At 37.4% G+C, this 25,347-nt stretch overlaps 2 protein-coding genes across 8 annotated transcripts in view; one reads left to right on the top strand and one right to left on the bottom strand.

Moving 5' to 3' along the window:
• Positions 1-25,347, top strand: part of LOC101885990 (interleukin-17 receptor A) — a 170,965-nt gene that overhangs the window by 30,915 nt on the left and 114,703 nt on the right. For 2 of the 4 annotated variants that reach the window (XM_087312201.1, XM_087312205.1), the window contains exon 2: positions 16,406-16,497. The gene's annotated coding sequence lies outside the window, so the exon portion shown is untranslated. Of the gene's footprint in view, positions 1-12,099; positions 13,112-16,405; positions 16,498-25,347 lie in introns of those variants that run through there. The other 2 variants (XM_087312225.1, XM_087312224.1) reach the window with 2 other exon arrangements.
• Positions 1-25,347, bottom strand: part of cald1b (caldesmon 1b) — a 68,544-nt gene that overhangs the window by 17,156 nt on the left and 26,041 nt on the right. For 2 of the 4 annotated variants that reach the window (XM_087310900.1, XM_087310901.1), the window contains exons 3-10: positions 16,353-16,472; positions 15,336-15,771; positions 15,190-15,228; positions 8,618-9,271; positions 6,571-6,612; positions 6,407-6,480; positions 6,064-6,322; positions 837-968 (exon numbers count right to left, since the gene is read on the bottom strand). In XM_087310900.1, coding sequence (XP_087167026.1) covers positions 837-968; positions 6,064-6,322; positions 6,407-6,480; positions 6,571-6,612; positions 8,618-9,271; positions 15,190-15,228; positions 15,336-15,771; positions 16,353-16,472 — 1,756 coding nt within the window. 4 annotated transcript variants of the gene reach the window in all.

The raw sequence follows: 25,347 nt of genomic DNA, 5'->3' as shown, positions 1-25,347 counted from the left end.
CAAAAAAAACTCCTGGTTTAGTTAGAATTCACACTGTCTCTTTTAAGACTAGAGAAATAGAGGAATGCTTTCATTTAGTTTGAATCAAATCAAACCTGCCAAGTGTGAATACACTCTTATGGCCCGTTTCCATTGACTGGTACGGTATGGTACTGATGAACTTGCAATTACGGAATTACTCTCTACACTCTCAGAAATAAAGGTACGCGATCTGTCACTGGGGTGGTACGTTTTCAAAAGGTACAAATTTGTACCTAAAAGATTCATATTAATACCTCAAGAGTACATATTAGTAAAAAGAACACTTTTGTAACATTTAGGTACTAATATGTACCCTTAAGGAATTAATATGGACCTTTTAGGTGCAAATTTGTACCTTTTGATAAGGTACCACCACAGTGACAGATAGCATACCTTTATTTCTGAGAGTGTAACAGAGGTTACAGGTGCTGGTGAAAACTGTGGGCTACATGTTGCATGTTGTTTTTGAACTCAAATAAGGACTAAATGTCTGTTGTGTGTATTTTTTCTGTAATTGGTAACATCGGAGACTGTTATGGGCTGTATGTGTTCATATATGTTGCATTTTTTTATTTATTTTATATAATCGCAGAAGTTACAGTAGGCTATTTCGCATCATTGACCTGCAGTTATAATCAAATCCTGTTCATAAAATCTTCATATAAAATCATATAAACTTTCTGTCGTACATCACGCTACTGGTCCCCTTTTGGCAGTAGAAATGCAAGCTTGAGAAAGGTGACCCATACCAACCCGTACTGAACTGTACCAATCAGTGGAAACGGGCCATTAAAATAGATCAGAGAATCACAGACCTTTGCAGATGCACCCTTCGGAGCGATAAATGCTACTTTGCTTCCTTCTTTTGACTCCTCTTTTTGTTTCTTTTTCTCAGCTGCCTCAGCTCTTCTTCTCTCAATCTCTTCCTTCATCTTTCTCCTTTCTTCCTGTTACAGAAATATACAAACATGTGTACAACTAAATGCAGAATGCAGAAGTTTGCTTCTTGTGAAACAGGTGAAATCAATGATTCAATGAACCAATGATTCATTTACAAAGATCATCATTTGCTTAATTCGTACATCAGCCATTTTGAATGAATCCTTTGAATTAACAATCAGTAGTGTAAAGTAACAAATTACAAACACTCAAATTACTGTAATTGAGTACTTTTTCTCAGGAATAGTAATTTACTAAGTAGTTTTAAAAATGTTTACTTCTTAGTTTTAAGTACATTCTAGTGCAGTATCGGTACTTTTACTCCACTACGTTCCTTCAATCTGCAGTCACTAATTTTGACTATGATAGGCTAATGTCAAAAAATCAGTCCAGCGATTTAAGTGTAATCAATAATTTTCATAATTTTGCATCATAATGAACAATTTTTAGACATGTTTGCAAAGTGTCTGAGATGTCTAAAATCTTTACACACAATCAAGACTGTTTAGACTGCATGTCACTGATGAGAAAATGAAGGGTGTCAACTTTATGATGACTTAAATTGTCAAATGGCCTGTAACAATCACTAAATGCACTACAAAACGTTACGTTTTCACATACACACAAACTGCATGTAAACGTATCAACCTTTCACACCGTAATACTCACTTCTAACTGCTCTTGGGTACTATTAAAAAGGCCACTTTTTACTAATACTTATTAATAATATTGACAACAGATACTTTTATTTTATGTAAACTATATTTAGGGGAAAGTTATGGTACTTTTACTTGAGTATAATTTTTTATTACTCTTTTCACCACTGTCAACGATTCAATGAATTGGTCAACAAAGAAACCTGCTACTGGTGGGTTTAGTGTCATAATGGACTACTATATATCCACAGCAAGTTCTGGTGAAAAATTTATTTTAATAATTTTAATGTCATAAGGCAATTTTATAATAGGATGACAGAGGCTGGCTTACTGATAATTAAAAGTCCCTTTGCATATATCCCATTACAGTTATATCCAAATGTTAAGACACCCTATGGAATTTCAGTATTTCCATATAAAGATAAAAAAATAAAAACGTTCGGATCTTTGGCAGGTCTTATAATGTAGATTACAAACCTCAGATAAACAACATATAGACAAAAAGTCACCCCTTTAAAAGCGAAATCGAGACTGCGGTGGGAAGAAACCTGGAAGCATCGTCTGAAGTCACAGAGAAACGTTGTGTACCTGACTGTATATCTTATCGGCGAAGAGAAAGTGACACAAATTTATCATTCCACTGCTTTCGGAGTGACTCGAAGGTTTATTCTGACTGGATAGTGAAAATATCACGTGCTTATGATTGCTTGCAGCCGTCCCCGCATTATTCAATTTATGATTTGCCAATCAGACGATTCCCAAGCCCATATAAGTACCCCAAGTTCCTTATGACAGCCATTTTCGTTTTGAATGATCCCCCTTCCACCCCTTCTCCTCCTTTCCTAAATGGGTGGCACGGTGGCTCAGTGGTTAGCACTGTTGCCTCACAGCAAGAGCGTCACTGGTTCTAGTCCTTACCAAGCCAGCCAACGTTTCTGTGTGGAGTTTACATGTTCTCCCCATCCTCACATGGGTTTCCCCTGGATTCTCCTGTTTCCTCCCACCGTCAAAAAACATGCAACCTAAGCAAATTGACTAATCCAAATCGGCATCATAGTCATGTTCCTAGTAAATGGTTATCTCTTAACAGCAATCTGTTTATTAGCTACTACAGAAGGGGAGTTCTCGAGATCGCAAGATCTCGTCTTGCAAATGGAAGGAAGCCCCGGGCTCGAGGAACTTATGAGCTCAGGGCTCTCTCCCGCCAAACAAGCTTTATAAAACGATGTTGAATTTCAGTATTAAAATTATTGAAGTTTCAATTTTAAAATTATTGAATAATTTCAGTATTAAAATTATTAAGATATTGAATTTCAGTATTAAAAAAAGGTAAATTTTCTGCTAATATTTAAAGAGCCCATATTATACATGAAATAGGGTCATATCTTGGTTGTAAGGCTCTCCAACAACAGTTTAATATGCATGCAAGGTCAAAAAACACTTTCATGGTCTTATAATCTGCATTTATTTTTACCTAATTATCCCAGCGACTCCTGTATGAATCGTCCAGTGATTCATTTGTTCACAAACCCCTCCTTAGCGCGAAGCTAATCTGCGCTGATTGGACCAATGACAGGTCGACTGCCTTCAGTCAGAGAGTGAAATGCCAAACAGCTAATCAGCAATATAAAAGTAGTCACAGTTCATACACGCTAGATAGTGTAGGCGTGGATTTTAGCTGCCAGTGGGTCAATGTAAATACAGACTATGGACTTGAAAATTCAGACGACGATCTATTTTATTGAGCAAAAGCTCCAAAAACAGTTGAGGAGATCTCCTAGCTTCTCACTCTGCTCTTTTCACAGACACACACACACATATTGCACACACACACACACACACACACACTTAACCCTGCTCCGGACGACAACGGTTACAAGTTACAAGTTACAAGTAACAAATCACAACTAAATACATTTGCAAGCTAGAGTCAACGAGGCAACTTTAATCGCACGTACTTACACTTGAGAAATGGAGGAAGAAACCTATCCTGACGTTCATCAGTAAGTTACTCTTTACTGATCCTTCCTTTAACAAACGCTGATGAAGTATTCTTTGTAGCATGTAGCTTACAGAAGTTTCCAGTAGTTTCCAACTGCTTGGCTATAATGCTGAGGTTTCATCTTTAGGTAGAGACTCAATATCTGCAGACTCAAAATCCATCTGCAGTGTGACTTCAATCGATCGGCATGTTTGTGTGTGTGTGTGTTTGTGGGTGTGTGTGTGTGTGTGTGTCTGGGTTTCTGCGTCAGAGGGTGGGGCCTCAGGTTTGAAATCTCCCGGGTTTGCGCGTGCACGTGAATAACTTTGTTTCGTTCGTACGTCATGGCGAAACACCTAATGAATCAGTATCAAGGCGACTCGTTTGAAGCAGTATGAGTCGACTCTTTTATAGATGAATCAACAGTTTTAAACACTGTACACTAACAGATTTAAGCCTTAGCTGGATACTTCACTTCACTTAGAGCTGTGTTACACACTACATGGAGGGGAATTTTCAAAAACCCATAATATGGGCTCTTTAAGCACTGTTGAGTAGGTTTATAAACACCGCTGATTTGCCAATTGTATTCACTAGTGCTCAACAGAAAGGACTGTGATTAGCTGTGAAGGTCATCAGTTTAATGCACTTCACTAATGTTTAATGAGTGCACACACAGACAAGCAATCGACTGATATTCGTGGCTTTAAAACACTCCAGTGTCCCTGTATTTGTGTTTGCACTCGGTGAAGAGCGGTGAACTGATGATCTTCATGGCCAACCACAGTCATTTTTGTTGAGCACTGGTGAATGCTATGGCAAGTCAGCAGTGTTTAAGAACACATTCTGCGGCAAAATATCAGTACCGTTACAACACTATTACAGACAACACGAAGGTGTGCTACAGAGGACTGCATTGTTTTATCGCTCACCGGGTTACATAGGGTGAAGCAGGGTGTCACGATCACCAGCAATCTTAACTTTATAGATCGCTGAAATACATGCACACAACAGACTATAAAACCGCCATTTCATGAACTACAACTCCATACATGCACTCCGCTCACACGCACACGTTCCTCATCCTGACTGATTATGCACACACACCACCGGAGGATTGCCAAGGACTGATCACACTCACTATTTAAGCAGCACATACACTTACTCCCGTCGCAGAGTCTTGTTTGCATTCTGTGACATTACAACGCATTTCCTTTGTCTTGTTTTGCCGTGCATTTACCCTCACCTTGTTAATCTGTTTATCCCTGCCTGCCGCCAGCCATCTGTCCTCTAGCCTGTAACTTTGACTACGTTTCTGGATTGCCTTCATATATATCTGTTTGCCCGTTTTGACCGTTGCTTGCCTGACCTCCTCAAAAAACCTGCATGTGGATCCGAACACTGTTGTCAGTATCACAATTCCTTGTTACACAGGGAAGCATCCGCACGGTGTTTACCTGGTGCCATAAATTGAAGCCTACTGTAGGAGGACACATATTACTCTCAAAGAGTTTGGATTTAGTTTGATGCCTATTAGGCTCTTAATTGTTTAAATTAAATTTAACTGAATGAAAGTAAAGTGTTGTTTACACTAGTTTCTTCCAACCGCAGCCTCGCTTTCATTTTGTAAACTTGCGACTGCGTGAAATAAACCTATATATTAACAAGATGAAGTCAGGCTCTGCTAATCAAAAGCTTTAACTGATCATGAGCATAAGTTTGATCATTTTGTTGGTCTGTAGCCTTCAGGTGTGTGCTAATACAATGTCTGTCCCACATGCTAAAATTAACCAAAATTGACTCATGCAACAAGACAATGAGTGAACAAAACAGAGAAAAAAATAGCCCAGTCTGACCTAACTGAAATGCTTTTGAGAGAGCTGTAAAAAAATTCCAAAAGTCCTCCAGAATTATCTGAGAGACTGATATGGTCATACTGAAAATGATTAATTTAATTAATGACTGCTTAAATTTGATCTACAGGTATCTTAATCACAGGGTGTCCTCGGGTTTGTCATCAATGACTTTTCCAATTTTGGCTTTAAGGAGATTCATTCATTCATTTTCTTTTTGGCGTAGTCCCTTTATTAATCTGGGGTCGTCACAACGGAATGAACAGCCAGCTTATACAGCATATTTTTTATGCAGCGGATGCCCTTTCAGCTGCAACCCATCACTGGGAAACATAAATACATACTCATTCACTTACATACAGTACACTATGGACAATTTAGCTTATCTAATTCACCTATAGCACATGACTTTGGACTTGAGGGGGAAACTGGAGCACACGGAGGAAACCCACGCAAACACGGGGAGAACATGCAAACTCCACACAGAAGTGCCACACCCACTGTGCCACCTACTTTAAGAAGAAGATCTTTTTTGTCAATATCACACACCCCTGCATTTAGAGAGCAACATTAGTATGCTAATCAGCATTCAGCTTTAAAGATCATTTTCTACCTCCTCTTTGGCTCTCTTATCTGCCTGCTGCTGTTTCTTCTGCTTCTCCTCTTCTTCCAGGACCTTCTTCCTCTCCTCCCTCTTCTTCCTCAGCTCCTCCAGCTCAGCCTCGGCTGTTTGCTGCTTCTGCTTCATCTTCTCCAGCGCCTCGCTGTCCGTCTCATTCCTCCGGCGCTTTAGCTCCTGCAGTTTACGCTCTGCCTCCAGCTTAGCAATGGGATCCTGCTTCTCTGTTTCTGGAGAACGCAATCTGCTAGGACTAAAACACAAAGAAAACATGTCTAAATATTCAATGAGGAATCCGCACAGTCAGTTGTGAAATGATAAATGAATCACTCTGTGCCTTAACGTGCTCTCTTGTTTCTTGGCTTTGGCAGTGCTGTCAGGTAGATCTTGCGGCTTTGTTGACACTTTCAGCTTTGAATGAAGAAACAGTGAATGAGTTCTACTTTTTTATTCTCGCATTGTGCTGTCATTCTCTCAAACACAACTGCACCATTGACTTACTCTGTCACGTAAAAAGGACGGTTTGGATTTTTCCTCCACAACCTAAAGAGACAAAAGCAGGTCATTAGTGTTAGCAAGCGATGTAACATACAGATTAGTGGGTATAGCAAGGAGAACTGTCCACACCACATGCAAATCACACTGCAAAAATAGAGCAACACAAATATTGCATTTTCAAAACTGTAAAGCAAGTGATATGTGATTGTAAATGGGTCAATCTCATAAAAACATGTCCAGGTTATATTTCGCCTTCAAATCAAAAGGAGATTATTAATATTAAGATGACTGTACCAATACAAATTTTGTAAAAAGCAATATATATATTTTTTATGCTCTTTCTCTCATACACACACACCTACAGTACTCGCACAAACACAGAAAATGACATGCAAAACAAAAGTTACTGTAACTGTTATTTACTGATTTACTTTCTTTCAGTTTATTCCCTTTTTTATGAAGAGTTAATTATGCTGCTTTCAAGTCCTTCTAGGACATTCCTACTTATGAGTTGACAAGTTTTTATAACGATGTCAGGTGCTTTCAAGTCACTTTCTTTGGTACAAGATGGCACTGTACCCACTCTTAATAAATGACAAAAAATACAATAGGGTTTGTTAAGTTATCAGGTGTATCAGTATTATGCAACGTTATGTAACGTAACGTAATGTAATGTAATATATTTATATAGCGCATTTATTGTGTATGGCCTTAAAGCGCTTCACAATCATGAGGGAGGGTTTTTTTTCCACACCACCTCCAGTGTGCAGCATCCACTTGGATGATGTGATGGCAGCTACAGGACAGGGAGTGGAGAAACAGTGATACAGCCTATTCGGTGGATGGGGATAATTGGGAGGCCGTGGTAAGTAAGGTCCAAGGGAGGGAATTTGGCCAGGACACTAGGCTTAGATCCCTACTCTTTACAAGAAATGCCACAGGATTTTTAATGACCACAGAGACTTAGGAGCTCGGTTTAACATCTCATTCGAAAGATGGCGCTCACTGACAGTATAGTGTCTACTTCACTATACTAGGGCATTGAGCACCCCCTGCTGGCCTCACTAACACCACTTCCAACAGCAACCTAGTTTTCCCCATGTGTTCTCCCATCTGTACTGACCAGGCTCAGCCCTGCTTAGCTTCAGTGAGTAATCGGTCTTGGGCTGCAGGGTGATATAGCTATGGCTAATATATGTATCTTATATATAAGATATATTATTCCAGCAAGCACACAATATCATAAGATGTTAATGTATGGTTAGGTTTACGTGGTGAAGTCAGGTGACTAAAATTCAATGTCTAGCTAGCATCTAAGGACAACGTTATTTTGACGTCCAATAACGACATCAGATGACTTTAATATTTGGTTTATTTTAGATTGTGTTAGAAAGTGACCAAAATTCAATGTCAAGCCAACTTTCTCAACCAACGTCATAATGACGACCAACACTGACATTTATTCGTCAGGTATGGCAACAAAAATCCGAAGTTTGATAGATGTCATTGTGATTTTCATTAGCAAACAAAATGCAACGCCTCCACGAGGTATAAACTCAATCTGACGTCATGTTGACATCCCGTGCCTGCTGGGATGGTATATATAATTCTCTAGTATACTTTAGTGATTCTGCCATGTTTTTCACTGGAAATTTGCAGATTAAAGATTTTATTTCCTTTTTTAACTCAAAACAAAATCTTTGTGGTAATGATCATGTGCATTTAATTCATAAATGTGATTTATCTGAGATGACTTAAATGCACCATTATTCTGGCATGTTTTATTTATGGATGGATTCAATTTACACTTAGTGTAAATATTTTATTGCTGTTTGCTATGTAATTAGTTTTTTTCTACATTATCATAGTGAAGATGAAAAATCTCATATAAAAAAGTTAAAGACCTGGACATGTTCCTTACAGATTTTGTGATATCCACACACACACACAAAAAAACGCTGCATTCACCCAGTCCGATAAAGCACATTAAAAGCGTGGTCTGTGCGTATATTTGTGATTCCTATGCGTCACTCAGGTAAGAGGTGAATACCTCTTCCTTCTTTGATTTGACCTTTTCTTCAACTTTGGCCTTCGCTTCTTCAGCTTCTTTCTTCCATTTAGGTTTTTCCTCAACCTCTTTCTTTGGAATAAATGTTTTTTCTTCAACCTCTTTTTTCTGAGTCACAGTTTTTTCCTCAACTGCTTTCTTTGGGGCCACAATTTTCTCCTCAGCTTCTTTCTTTGGGGTCAATGGTTTCTCCTCAACCTTCTTCAGTGGGGTTGATGGTTTTTCTACAAACTCTTTCTTCAGTTGTGGTTTCTCTTCTTCTTTCTTTGGGATTTTGGCCTTTACCTCAATTTCCTTTATGGATTTCTTTGGTGTTTCTTCAACAATTTCACTAGGTTTTTCTTGCTCTTTCACAAGTTTTTCAATCTCTTTTTTCACTGGAGCTTCATCTTGAATTTGAGCCTTCGCCTCAACAAGTTTTTCTTCAGGTTTCTCCACATCTTCTTTCATCACCAGCTTTTCCTCCTCAATCTTTGGTGTGTCTGCCTCCATTTTGACTTCCACCTCTATTTTGTTCTCATTTGCTGGTTCTGGTATCAAACTTTGATCTTCCACCTTTTTCAATTCTAAATCTGCACTTGCTAAATCTCTATTAGTTTGTTCTTTAATCTCTATAATTGCACTGACAGATTCTTCCTAAAAATACAACAAATAATGTTAAATAATCAACAACATATAATTACATTTACCAAATTTAAAAAGACATTTTAAAAAGACATTTACCAAATTTACCAGCTTCCACATTCTGTTTATTACGTTTTACTATGAGTTAACAATTATTTCCTCAACACCATGCTAATCCAACCCCATAAGAACTTTGTTCATATTTAGAAAAATATGAATGGATTTTCAATTAATCTGAAAGATCTGTTCCTCCATTGAAAGCCTCTGCTGCTGGTGTTTAAGCCTTCTGGAGAGGCATGAGTGGCTTAAATTTGATTTAGGACTATATTTACATATAATTGATCAGCAAACAATATTTACAGTTCATATCTGGCAATGGAAAGAAATCATTGTTTGATGCCTGAGAACCAATGAGGTACCTCTTTGAGTTTCACCTGGCATGTTTGACCTTCAGCAAAAACCAATGATGTTGAGCTTTTGATTATGTTCACTTATTCTTGAGTTAAAATCCAGATGATCCAAATCATTTTGTTGACAAAACTTGGAATAATAATTCAAATGATCTTTTATGGATGTTCTGATGAGACCACTTTTAGTGGAGGGACATCGATCTTTCAGATTTTATTAAAATTATCTATAATTGCATTCCAAATGGGAAGAAAAAAAAGTTATACTGTGCATCCGGAAAGTATTCACAGCGCTTCACCTCCACATTTTTTTGTTACAGCTTTACTGCAAAATGGGTTAAACTCCTTTATTTCCACAAAATTCCACACACAATACCCCATAATGACGATGTGAAAAAATAATTTTTTTAAATTGTTGCAAATTTATGTAAAAACTTGAAAAATCACATGTGCCTCAGTATTCACAGCCTTTGCTCAATACTTTGTTGATGCGCCTTTGGCGGCAATTACAGCTTCAAGTCTTTTTGAATATGATGCCACAAGCTTGGCACACCTGTCTTTGTGAATTTTTGCCCATTCCTCTTTGCAGCACCTCTCAAGTTTTATCAGGTTGGTTTAGCGACGGTGTACAGCCATTTTCAGAACTCTCCAAAGATGTTCAATAGGATTTAGGTCTGGCCTCTGGCTGGGCCACTCAAGGACATTCATAGATTTGTTGTAAAGCCGTTCCATTAATAATTTGGCAGTGTGCTTTGTGCCATTGTCCTATTTGTCGCCCCAGTCTCAGGTCAAGAGCACTCTGAAGCAGGTTTTCATTCAGGATGTCTCTGTACATTGCTGCATTCATCTTTCCCTCTATCCTGACTAGTCTTCCAGCTCCTGCTGCTGAAAAACATCTCCACAGCAGGATGCTGCCACCACCACGCTTCACTGTAGGGATGGGATTTGCCTGGCGATGAGCGATGCCTAGTTTTCTCCAAACGTAATGCCTGGCATTCACTCCAAAGAGTTGCATTTTATCTCATGAGATCAGAGAATTTTGTTTCTTATGGTCTAAGAGTCCTTCAGATACCTTTTGGCAAATTCCTGGCAGGGAGTGGCTTCCGTCTGCCCACTTTACCTTACAGGCCTGACTGGTGGATTGCTGCACAGATGGTTGTCGTTCTGTAAGATTCAGAACAATGCTAGAGCTCAGACAGAGCTTTCAGAGCAACAAGAATCTTTCTGTAACATTCCCCAGCCTCGTGCCTCAAGACAATCCTGTCTCGGAGGTCTACAGACAATTCCTTTGTCTTCATGCTTGGTTTGTGCTTTGGCATCCACTGTCAACCCTGGGACCCTATATAGACAGGTGTATGCCTTTTCAAATCATGTCCAATTAACTGAATTTACAACAGGTGAACTCCAATCAAGCTGCTGTAACATCTAAAAAATGATCAGTGGAAACAGAATGTACCTGAGCTCAATTTAGAACTTCACTGCAAAGGCATAATGTGAATAATTAGACATACATGTGATTTTTCAGGTTTTTTTTTTTTTAAGAAATCTGCAAAAAATAAAAAATATTTTTCACATTGTCATTATGGGGTATTGTGTGTAGAATTTTGAAAAAAAAAAATAAATTAAATCCATTTTGGAATAAGGCTGTCACAAAAAAAAAAAAAATGAAGTGAAGCGGATGCACTGTAGCGTTTGGAATGGCATGAGGCTAAACTATAACTGAATTTTCATTTTTGTATTAACAGACCATTTACAGATATCGGACACCCATTTTCTATAAAACATCTTTATAAAATGTCAGACACTTTGGTTAAAATCCATTATTAGTGATGTAAAAACATATTTTACCATGTCATGAAAATCTCTTTTCACAGCAACTGTTAACTTTAAATTATGATGAACTACTGCTAACACCGTCCCCTTCTCCCGAGATGCACAATATCCTAAGGGATTCCCTGGTTAATCTAAGTAACATTCCAAAGACCACTAACTTATCTGAGATTGATGATGTCACGCTAAGAATGTTTTAGATAAAACTGTGTGTGATCTCATATTCAAAATTGAAAGTTAAAGGGGTGGTCCAGAATGTAATTTTAAGGCTTGGTTGTGTTTATAAGATGCAAAGCAATGTGCGCTCATGTTTCACTTGAAGGAAATCGCGTTATTTTTTCATAAATCTCACTTTGATTATACACAGCTACTCAGCTAACATGAAAACGACATATTTCCTAGTTCCTCTGAAAGGCCCGCCCTTAAGTGACTCTGATTGGTCATCGTCATAATGTGCTACGATTCGTGAATCGGCTCCACGTCACACCCGTAAAAGCACGCGCTTTTCTGCTGTGTAAACAATCAGTCAACCTCCTGCCTGCTCTCTATAATAAAGTCTGACAAGTGTCTGTAACGAATGAAAATGGGGTGCGGCTCCTTTTTTTTCTTTTTCTCTGATGCTCGGATTAAGTTATTATCTGTAATATATCGTGACAGAAGAATAAAGCACAAGATGTGGGATGCTACCTGTGTGAGCCTTGATTTATTTTCCTGCTGCTACCACGAGTCCACGAGGTGAGCTATCCTGTATTTTTTTTTTAACTCTATGCATTACACAACGTGTTTCACAGATATCCGGAATATGCAGGTGTAAGTTATATGAATCATCCTCATATCTTTAGCAACTTCATTATCTGAGATGTGAAACGCATGGAAAAGCTGCCTGAAGACAATCAATGCAAAGTCGCGCACACACATAAGAGACACGAACGTGCTGGTGTAGTGTGTGTGTGTTTACAGCAGTTTGACTGATTAATATGAATTTGTAGCTAAATTGTTTGCCCGCAAAGCAGCATTTTCCATTGTTTACATCGTTGCTACAGCATAACTTACCGTTAACGCTAGACACTGTACATGTCATGATCAATTTTAACAAATAAAAACACAGGTTGTAGCTCACAGCTTCTGCTTTGAGGAGATTTTAGCCGAATCCAGCACTGAACTGGGAGAGATTCTGGAAGCTGTTTTGTCAAACCATGCTTGCTATGTATTTTATAATTCTCTGGAACACTAATTAATATTGATAATTAATATTGAACTTTAAGCACTTCTGTCTTTGTGTCGTCTCTTTTGAAGCTCAAACACAGAAACAGACGAAGCTCTGTGGAAACAGCAGCGTTTGGATTGCATTTTTAGCTTCATCTCTGCTATAATGTTACAGCGCCTCTGGCCACGGCCCTTACCTGCGCAGTTTTGGGTGCGCAGTAACGAACCTTTGTGATCTCACAGGGGGCGGAAGTATTTTTTGTAGTCCCCAAAATTCGTCCATTGTAGGCTTTGCTAAGCTAATTCTGTAAAAACCGTGGTCTGCATTGAACTTAGAACTTTTTACATTCAGAGATGTTGTTTATGTTCACACAGCTACATTACACATCAACTAAAGTTTAAAATATGGGTAACACTTTACAATAAGGTTCATTAGTTAATGCATTTACTAACATGAACTAATCATGAACAACACTTGTACAGCATTTATTAATCATAATTGAACATTTACTAATGCATTATTAACATCCAAGTCGATGCTTGTTAACATTAGTTAATGCACCATAAGTTAACGAACTAACAATGAACTACTGTATTTTCATTAACTGATGTTAAAGAGCCCATATTATACATGAAATAGGGTCATATCTTGGTTGTAAGGGTCTCCAACAACAGTTTAATATGCATGCAAGGTCAAAAAACACTTTCATGGTCTTATAATCTGCATTTATTTTTACCTAATTATCCCAGCGACTCCTGTATGAATCGTCCAGTGATTCATTTGTTCCCAAACCCCTCCTTAGCGCGAAGCTAATCTGCGCTGATTGGACCAATGACAGTCTGTCGCGATTGGTCGACTGCCTTCAGTCAGAGAGTAAAATGCCAAACAGCTAATCAGCAATATAAAAGTAATCACAGTTCATACACACTCGATAGTGTAGGCGTGGATTTTAGCTGCCAGTGGGTCAATGTAAATACAGACTAAACCTGCTCCGGACGACAACGCGCGCGCACACACACAAACACACACACCTCCGGACGACAGGGCGCGCACACACAGACACACACACTACTCCTCGTCCACGGAGCTCCGTTAACGCAGCACGCGATAAGAGAATATAGCCAGTTAACCTGATACAGTACACGCGGTTACAAGTAACAAATCACAACTAAATACATTTGCAAGCTAGAACCAAACGAGGCAATTTTAATCGCACATACTTACACTTGAGAAATGGAGGAAGAAAAATCCTGACGTCCATCAATAAGTTACCCTTTACTGATCCTTCCTTTAACAAACGCTGATGAAGTATTCTTTGTAGCCTGTAGCTTCCAGAAGTTTCCAGTAGTTTCCAACTGCTTGGCTATAATGCTGAGGTTTCATGTTTGGGTAGAGACTCAATATATCCATCTGCAGTGTGACTTCAATCGACCGGCGTGTTTGTGGGTGTGTGTTTGTGTGTGTGTCTGGGTTTCTGCGTCAGAGGGCGGGGCCTCAGGTTTGAAATCTCCCGGGTTTGCGCGTGCACGTGAATAACTTGGTTTCGTTCGTACGTCATGGCGAAACACCTAATGAATCGGTATCAAGGCGACTCGTTTGAAGCACTATGAGTCGACTCTTTTATAGATGAATCAACCGTTTTAAACACTGTACACTAACAGATTTAAGCCTTAGCTGGATACTTCACTTCACTTAGAGCTGTGTTACACACTACATGGAGGGGAATTTTCAAAAACCCATAATATGGGCTCTTTAACTAACATGAACAAATACAGTAGTAAATGTATTGTTCATTGTTTGTTCATGTTAGTAAATGCATTAATTAACATTAACTAATGAACCTTATTGTAAAGTGTGACCAAAATATGATATCATAGTGGACCACCCCTTTAAGCATTCAAAAGATGTGACAACTTTACTTTCGTGTACTGTATTGTGCATGCAGATACTTTCAATTAAAGCAGAAATATTTTAATTACTATTAGAAATCCCAAAAAACAAAAAATAACGGGGCGAGCCTCAATGTAATGTGTCAACATGATTAATGGCCTTCAGATTTTTACCTTACTGTATAAAACCAAATCTGTCACTTGCAGAAAGTTTTCTGTTAAAATTACCTCTAATACAAACACAAGCAAGTGCCATTTGCCACAAATGAATATAGGACACGTTTAACAAAGGTTTTTACATGCTATCTTTGTCTTTAAAATGTCTTTTCAGTCCACCACAGCACAGAGCAGGTTGCATGCTGGGACTGCTTTCTCCCAGACTGATGAAAGTAGCCTTTTGCAAATAGCTAGTTGTGAGTAGAATCAGGCTTGCTGACAGATTTTCAAACACAGATAGTTAATAGCAAACTGCTGTCTTTTCTTTTTAACATTTCTAAGCTGCCAGACAAGCAAGAAACCTTACAAAAAACAAAAACAGCTGAAAATATCATCCCTTGCCCCCTTTAAAAACCCAATCAAATCTTAAGACTCTCATACCTTGTTTGTTGGTTCTTTGGGTTTCTCTTCCATGGATTCCTGTAATAAAGTAATTATGATACTAAACAAATAATACAAAAACAGCATTAAATACATCACTAACATGTCAAACCTTCATTATAGATGGAAATGATTGAGAAAATGACCTGTTCTCTGAGATAGGACCTTGTTGGTCTGTCCTCATCGTCTGGTTTGTTTATCTCCTCAAGAGATGCTTTGGGTTCCTCTGGCACTGTTTCCTCCTGTACCGGGACTGTCTCCTCAACGTCAACATTTCTCTCCTGTAGCTTTTCCTCCACTTTAAGCTCTTCCTTTTCCTTCCAAGAGTTGGTTTCTGTTGAAGTGAGATCATTTCTGGATGACTCTTGATCGTCTCTTCTAGTATTTGGCTCATTCTCTGTGGCAGCGCTGGTGCTTTCGGTTCCATTCGTGATGGTGGGATCAAGTTCCTTCTGTCTCTCCAAAGCTTCCTTCATCCTTTTTTGTCTTCTTTCCTCTCTTTTGGCAATCCTTTCCAGAAGAGCCTGGTCATCATCATCCTCCGCTGGTTCAGAACTATTTATCAATGAAGATGTCTCTGTGCTGAAAACAGTAACATTAGAAGCTGTAGAGGTATTTGTATATGTTAAAGGCACAGAATGTAAGATTTTCTCATTTCAATATCCACAAAGAACAAGAACAGTGCTGTATTTTGCTGACTTGTGTACTAACATTATCCCAAAATAAGCCGAAAAGGAAATGAATGAGTGAATAATTTTAAACAATTTGTGTTGGGACAACATGAATGAATTGTGTGAAACTGTGTGAAAATCCATTCATGATATATGACACACAATATACAATGCAACAAACATTCCTCATAATACACATTATATGCTTTCATTAATTTCTCACAGTGTCTTAAACACTTGCAAAAATGGATTTACAAGGCAGAATTATCTTAATAGCAATCATGTAGAAGTACATAAACCTAACCGTAAGCCTAAACCTAAAATAAACGGTAGAGGTATCTCTTAGTTCTGATTGGCTTATAGGAATGTTGTTCCAGGATCAACATAGATGTTAATCCAGGAACATATTCTACTTGGTGAAATCAGGTTGGCAGGGTTGCACCATGCAAATTCACTAAAAAACTGTATATTTGTGCTAGCAAGTAAAACTACCTGTTGCTTTCTGTTGTAATATTACTGGACTCTTCATTCTCCATGTTTCGCAGGCGTTCTTGACGAGCTCGTCTCCGGCGCTCGCGAGCCGCCTCCTCATCATCATCATAAGAGTTCATCCTGTAGAGTGATGGGATACAGACACGTGAGTAAAGTCTCTTATTCTTCAACGCAAATGCAGACACTGACAGATATATGAAGGCTTCCTGGCTCATCACTGACAGAGCGGGTGGGAAATAACCTTCATAAACTTTACATAAACCTGAAAAGGCATTAATGATTACACGAGCAAACGCGATCTTGAAAATGACTCCACACTGATTGTGCTAAAATTGTGCTAATGCATTATAGGCTTTACATTACAGAGAGAAATAACAGATAAACCAAGACTGCAGTTCAGTCAATTTACCTACTGGATAAACAGCTTTCATTAATAGTTAGCATGCTTTTATGCTCATATTTGACACAAAACACACATTTACCTGTAGGAATGACATCCTGCCATACTCATAATTCTCTCTTCATATATAGCCATATATATGCCTATTACATATCCATAATACTCAGTGATATTGCCTGGTTCGGATCTTATTGCTTTCTCACTATAATCGATCTGCTCCAGAGCTAATTTTAATCGAGCCGAGACCACCTCATTCAGGCGATCTTGGACCAATTGATTCGGCGCAGATCCAAGCGCAAATGCAGGATTCACATATGACCAACGAATCGCGCTAACTGGGGAGATGCGCCAGGTTCTGAAACAAAAATCTAGGTGTGAAAGCACCCTTAAATACTGTTTTTGAAGTGCATCTGTACAGCAGCAAAGTTCCAGAATGAGAGCATACAGAAGAGCCTAGCCATTTCAGGGCACATTTTTTTATTTATTTTTTGGTTTTAGTACACAAAATAAACACAGACGAGTGAAGCTTTAAATAGGAAAATTATTTACATTTTTTTTAAGCAAGAAAAATAAAACAATACAAAAAAAACAAGCTTTTACAACACATTAATGTTAAAACAAATACAAAATACAATACAAAAATGAAATATAAAATCTAGAAATTCCTGTATTACCATGGGAAAACATTGCAATACTTGGTGATTTTTTTACAATATTTGTATCCCTTGAGTTTCATAAACAGTTTATTGCATTTATTTACATTTGGTTCACCAGCTTGCTTAAGAGACCATCCAGCCTCAACTTTAATGAAATCTTTGCGTACACAGACAGAGGTTTGGATGGAAATCTGAGGAGAAAGCTTTGTTAGCATCCTAGAGTCACGGTAAATTAGCCAGACTGTAAACTTAGAAGCAAAAATGTACTTTTGCTTGAATGCTGGTCTCAGATGTTGCACCCACAACACCCCTCTTGAGCGAGTTTGGCCTGTCTTGAGTTTGCCATGGCATGTTGGTGTTTATAAGCCAGCGAGGACACTTGAAATGGCCAATTGACGGAGGATGGGTTTTATGTTTTCCCCCTCTCCTCTTCACTTCCCTTCCCAATCATTTGCAGATGTTGGAGATGGTAGAGAGAAACCCATAACAGGGACCACAATTCTGTTTCTCCGACTCGAGCGCAACAGCGGAAATCCGAAACAATCCGTTCCTCTCAGGGAGTTCCATAAGAAAAAGGTCATCCAAAAAGACAGTCAGATGGAGTATCTGTGATTTTCTTGGAAAAATAAGGTCTGTCTTCTGTAAGAAGTGTTGCTGGATGAATACAATAGCTTTCAGACCTCCAGTGCGGGCGGATGAAATGCAAGGAGAGATGGAGGGAGAAATCTCATCGTCTTGACAGATACTGAAACATTATGGCTGAATCTTGGAACAAAAGCAGCCGTCAAAACATTCCAAAGTCTGTGGAGTTTCCCTAACCTGCTGCAGGAGACATATAGTGAAGAACAAGCCAGATTCACATTGTATTAACTTTTCTTTCAAGAAGAGTGTGCACACTTTACTTTATGTCTGCTCTGACTCACCATGCCGCATGTATTCAAATATATAGTTGTAATTGCATTAAACAAAAATTTTGTGTTAACAATTTGAATTTATGTTCGATTAATCAGTAGAAAATCTTCTCTTGCCCCATTTTGTATGGCTCATTGTGTGTTCGAGAACGCTCTGGTTACCAAAGTAACCCTCGTTCCTCGAGGGGGGAACGGAAATGCTATAGTGGATTTAATCCATATATGGGGATTTCGTTCAGAAAGCACATGTCATCATATGTCCTCTCAATCTCATGCTTCTCCTCTGAGATTATCTTCAGGAGATCACTAAAGGCATATATTATGTTATCATAATGATCTAATGTGGCAATAAGATCGTAACTTTACTGTGTATTTACACAGTGGCCATATTTATCAATGTAAACACACCAAAAACAACATTAACATTATAGCAGACACTGTAAAAAGCCCATTGACAGCCACTAGACATTACTGACAGGGTATTCCAGAGTCAGAATACTTTGGGACCGATGTATAGGAGTTATTTAATAGGATTTATAGATCGCGAAATTTAGCGGGTTTTTTTTTTGCCTTTTTTTTTTTAAAGCATGACGGTAAAACACGAACGCAGTTATGAATATAATAAAACATGTGTTTGTTTGTCGTAAAAATTCGTAATGACAATAAATACTAATTTTTGAATCTCCTTACTCTGGGTTCAGCAATACTGCTGCTGTGGCTGGTGCATTCTGGGAAATGTTCTTACCCCTTGGTTTCGAATGTGGTCCTAAAAAATCTTCGTTCGAAGGGCTATTCACCCCTTCCCCTTAGCCCTATGCCTTCAAGCTAAAGTGAATTGGGACACCAATTCTGGGGAGCAGTTCTATTCCCCCCTCTTGGATTTACGGTTACTTTAATACCTTTGAGGAAACTGGCTCCACTTGCAGATTGTAAAACCTTGCAAATGTATTAGGTAGCCCTGCAGCTCTATAGATGTCTGTAAGAGAGGTGACGCGTGCACCCGCCCATAAGGATGCGATGCTCTGAGTGGAGTACGCATGCACTCCTGAGGGACACGGCTAGCCCTGGCTTTGATGAGCGAGGGAGGTGGCATCCACTATCCAGTGGGCCAACCTCTGTTTAGATTAGGCACTTCCCTGCTGCCGACCACCATAACAGACAAAGAGCTGCTCAGATGATCTAAAGCTCTGAGTGCAGTTCAGATAAATCCGCAAAACGCGAACTGGACAAATTAATAAAGGGGCAGGGTGAACCGGGAGGTCCGCGGGCCCCGAGGCGATGGATAATCTCCCACTGGAACCCTAAGACCTGCCCCAGTGCCCGCTACAGTGCAGGGACAGCTGAGGTGGTTTGCCCTTTTGCAAGGGCTAACTGCGATCTTAACTGCTCAACAGACATGCCATCGCAATGAATTAACATGCTGAACCCCCAGACATGCAACGCAGTGCTCGTGCCCATCATCCGGGCACAGGAAACCACCGCATCCAGAAAAGGACGTGCTGCATGACTGTGTTGCTCTTTTACGTAAAAGTGCAACTTTACGCACCGCTCGAGAGGACCGGACCCAAATAAAACTCATGTGTGTTCTGCAGAGACCCAATGATATGTGCCTTTTTGAGGCTTAAAAATGCTGGACGACGGTGTTTCCTAAATCTCCTTAAATGTCTGGGAGTTGACTTTCGCTTTTACTTTCTACGTTTTTTGCATTACACTTTTATTAAAGACTACTTTTCGTTTTGCTTCACAGCTGACAGTGCGCATTTTTAAAAAACTTTAACCCATTGAAAAGAAACAGTTTATAACAGTGTCATAATAAATAAAGTATTGTCAAAAACCACATTATTTTTTGTGTCAAAAAAGGGGTTAACCATCTGCGTGAAATTATCGATCTTAGATAAGTTCATGGTCTTTGGAATGTTACTTAGAATAACCAGGGAATTCTTTAGGATATTGTACATCTTGGGAGAAGGGAATGTTGTTAGCGATAGTTCGTCATAATTTAAAGTTATCTGGACCTAAACAGTTGCTGTGAAAAAGTTTTTTTGACATGGTAAAATATGGTTTACATCACTATTAAGGGAATTTAACTAAATTGTCGAACATTTTTTAAAGACATTTATAGAGAATGGGTGTCCGATGTCTTCTGTAAATGATCTGTTGTGTGGGTAAAGGATATGTTTCAATCCAGCTACCACCGCAAGTATATTTGAAACCTGTGGGAAGCACTGATTAATGTAATGTATGTTTGTATTAAATGCATTCATGCCACATTTGAGCAGCATTAAAAAACTTAAGATGCCTAGATTCCACTTTAGAAGCATCTCTGTGCAACATTTATAGTGTAAACTCCTCAGCTCCTTGTAATAATATACCAAATATTAATTAAAATTGCTGTTTAAATGCATTTGTACAATCTCTAAGTTGCATCTGTGTAAAGAAGCCTAAATGTCATTTCAGAAGCATCTCTTTCCAACCTTTATAGTGTAAATTTGGCATGAATTATGCCTGCTTTGACCAATCCCTTTGTATTAACAGGCCCAAAGCCAGCCTGGTGGCAGGGGTGGTTCTTTTTTCTCAAAAAGTGGACCATTTTGCAGTTTTTCACCTAATTTTTTAATTATAATTTTAATTATGCAGTTTAAATACTGCATTTTAGTGTCATTTTAAGCACTATTTGTTACTGGATTTGTTTGTCGAATGGTCATCATAACCACACTTTTTAATGTATCATGTACTTGTAAATGTACTATATCATGTATCATTAGAATAAAACAAATAAATTAGGCACATGTTAAAGGTTTAATTAAAAAAAAATAAATAAATAAAAATAAAAAAACCTGTAGCCTATTGTCATTTATTAGGCAAACAACATACTGGCCGGGACTTCAGTCAATTTCTGAATTCGACCGTTTGAACAATAAAAAACGAAAATGTATATTGTATATTGGGTGGCGCGCTGGCGCAGTGGGTAGTGCTGTCGCCTCACAGCAAAAAGGTTGCCGGTTTAAGCCTGGGCTGGGTCAGTTGGCATTTCTGTGTGGATTTTGCATGTTCTCCCTGCATTCGTGTGGGTTTCCTCCGGGTGCTTCGGTTTCCCCCACAGTCCAAAGACATACGCTATTGGTGAATTAGGTAGGCTAAATTGTCCATAGTGTATGAGTGTGAATGAATGTGTATGGATGTTTCCCAGAGATGGGTTGCAGCTGGAAGGGCATCGGCTGCGTGAAACATGTGCTGGATAAGTTGGCGGTTCATTCCGCTGTGGCAACCAAGGATTAATAAAGAGACTAAGCCAAAAAGAAAATGAATGAATGAATAAAAATGGTTCAAAACCGTCCAAATTTTGTCAACCCATCTAAGCCATTTTCACAATTTGGCGGGAAACCTGTCTGGCAACACTGAAAATAGCAGATATATCAAAAAAGAATTGAAGTACTGTTGAACTGTGGGTGTCAAAATCAAAATATTTGTAAAAATGTTCATAGTTTTTAGATTTTTTTGAGTATTTATACAAGGTAAACCTGAGCTTTTTAAGTATAAATGACTGAATTAAATATGATAATCAATATATATAATTTTAGTACAAGAAAATAAAAAAGTATAAAAATGTTCATATTGCTTGTTTTCACATGGCATCATTGGTGACGCGCGGAATTCAGATGGAGGGCAGGAAGTGGTTCTTCTACATTGGAATCACTATCATAACATCCAAATTTTTGTAATTGTTTAAATCGACCAAAACAAGAAATGCTGAACAGCTTTTATAGATTTCAAAAAAAAAAAATTTTTGTTTATAAAGGGGAGAAAGTTTAAGAAACTGGCTGAAAAACTGAAGAATAGGTGGGATGGTATAAACATTTTTTTCAAAACACCCACCTGTACATATTTTTTTGAACGCGATAATTCGTCTGACAGCACCAATAAAGATTAGATACAGGCCTAGCTATGTGTATAAATATGCTAATGTGTTAAATAAAAATCAGGTTCAAACACCAACACACTTACTTCAAAATCCAGGAGAATATATAATGATACGCTATCCTGCCATGCTGTAATAAAATCTCTGTTTTTACTGGCGCATAGTCTACATTTACTATTCACGCTTTTGTATGCTTTCATCTGTTCTGTTATTATATATGTCTGGAAGATGTAAGCATGGGGGAAAACTATAGTAATTTATAATAAACATGTTTTTGAACCACATATAAAGTTTATGATGTGTAAAACTCTTTGTTAATGAACTCTACAGAATACTGTAGTATAGTAAACTGATAAACTGTAATAAATACTGTAACGTTAGAGTATACTGTGGTGCATCATAAGCGTAGAAAACGGAAGGATATTAAATAATTGGTTTATTACTACAGTTGTGTTGTACCACAGCAACAATGTAATTACTACAACAGTTTAGTTCAAGTAATTATCTATAGTATGCTTCCAAACACTGTAGTATTTCTTCATGTAACCCAATAGCTTACAGTATATACTGCCTCAAATATATTTTAATTCAGTAGAAAACTCTGCCCTCTCATGATATAAGGATCATGCCCAACATTTGTAAATATTTCTTATTAATATCTCTTTTGAAATAGGGTATAAATTGCAAAAATATGGACTTTCCTCTATGTCTCCCATTCAGTTTTGTACTTACTGCCTTCCATCTGAAGTTTGTGTGTCACCAGAACCATGTGATTGAAAACAACCTATAGAAAGGTGTGATGATATTCTTTAATCATGTGACTAAACATGCACCAGTAATTTATTTATAATCCAAGAACTGATATACCCTTATGGCACAAGATGAAGAAAAAGAAACTCAAAACCACACAGCAGTTTTTTTTTGCAACTATAGTTGATCTTTGGATTTCAGAAAATGAAACTGGACAGAATTATGAAGATATGGTTTAGAAGTGGTAGTACTGAAAGTATTAAATGAGAAAATGCATGTCAGAAATATGCTGACGCATCTGCGAACTGTTTAATCAAGCACAAGGGATTTATGGGCGATGCCACGATCGTTTCACTTGATAGAAGTATATACGACTGTTTTGAACTGAAAACCACGATGGGCAGCTGTGATTTTGGGGGAGTTTAGATTCTTTAGCATCAATAATTGTCATCGCAAATATTTCTTTTCCAGATATGATTCCAATAAAGTTTGTTTTCTCCACTACAAAGCCAGTGGATGTGGTGGAAATGCCTTGAGGTTTCTTTCTTGAGACTCATCCATCTCAATAAAGCACATACAGTATGAACCCAACGGCAGACTGAAATATTAAATATGAGTGGAGAAATATATTCCCTCACACAGAGTTTAACATGAGAGTGTCAGAATTCATCATTTCTCCAGATGAAAGCTGCTGTTATGTAAGGTCTGCTGGGGTTTGGCTCCACTATCGATTGGATTATTCAAGTTATTTTATCAAAGGTTTCATTTCCTTTTTAGCTCTGATTGTTTCCACAATGACGGCTTAAAGATAATTTTCATTTGCAATGTGTCATTTTTTTATAAACCTTCTTATAATCAAATTGGCCCAGACCAACGAGACTAAAGACCAATGAATAATAAAATCTTTTAAAAAGTCAGTTTAAAAAATGTTTTCTAACAATTCTATGGTTTTAATCATTTTTTTTAAATTTGTATTTTTAATAAAATATTTGGTCCCACTTTATATTAAGTGGCCTTAACTAATATGTACTTACACAGGAATTAATAGTTTGTTACAATGTACTTATTGTGTAAATTCATGTGTTTACTGTGTACTTATGCTTGATTAAATACATGTATGTACTTACATCTGTAATTAACTTTTGTAATTACATTTGCAAATACACTGTTGACCATCCCTTACACCTTAACCCACCCTTAAACCTACCCATGCTACCAAACCTGTCCATAACCCAACCACTATCCCAACTCAAAAGCACCATAAGTGTTCTCAAAATACATTAAAAACACAGTAAGTACATTGTATTTATTTTTTTGATGTAAGTACATAGTAGTTAAGGACACTTAATATAAAGTGGGACTAAATATTTTTATATAGATAGAAAATAATTATGAAATTAATTATAAAAATAAAAAGATTGTATTATCCTTTGTCATTAAAAGGTATCATTTTTACTTCTTAAAATGTTAAATCTTCTAGCATTCAAAAATTTTATTTGAATTTTTCTGAAAAATAATATTGAATCTAAAAATATTATTCCAAACTAATTTAGCATCACTGAGATCCAGCTGTGTTTTTATCACTTGTATATATATATATATATATATATATATATATATATATATATATATATATATATATATATATATATATATATATATATATATATATATATATATATACAGTTGAAGTCAGAATTATTAGCCCCCTGAATTATTTGTACTTTTTCAGAACACATTTTTAAACATAATAGTTTTAATAACTCATTTCTAATAACTGATATATTTTTTCTTTGCCATGATGTCAGTAAATTATACTTTACTAGATATTTTCAAGACACTTCTATACAGCTTAAAGTGATATTTAAAGGCTTAACTAGGTTAATTAGTGTACTAGGCAGGTTAGGGTAATTAGGCAAGTTATTGTATAAAAGTGGTTTGTTCTGTAGATTATCGAGAAAAAATATAAAGGCGCTTAAAGAATTTTGTCTTTAAAATGGTGTTTAAAATTTGTGAAACTGCTTTTATTCTAGCCGAAATAAAGCAAATAAGACTTTTTTCAAAAGAAAAAATATTATCAAACATTCTGTGCAAATTACCTTGCTCTGTTTAACATCATTTGGCAAAGATAAAAAAGAAGAAATAAATTCAAAGGGGGCTAATAATTCTGACTTAAATTGTATGTATATATATATATATATATATATATATATATATATATATATATATATATATATATATATATATATATATATATACGATGGCATAATCGTGTAATTTAAAAAAAAGATAATCAAAAATTATTTTGTTTGAGTAACTATCTTCCGCCATTTATTCCCATCTGCAGCTGATCAGAACA

This window comes from Danio rerio, chromosome 25 (assembly GCF_052040795.2).
Source record: "Danio rerio strain M-AB ecotype USA chromosome 25, GRCz13ab, whole genome shotgun sequence".
NCBI classification, from domain to species: Eukaryota; Metazoa; Chordata; class Actinopteri; order Cypriniformes; family Danionidae; genus Danio; species Danio rerio.
This window is presented reverse-complemented; position numbering and strand designations above follow the sequence as displayed.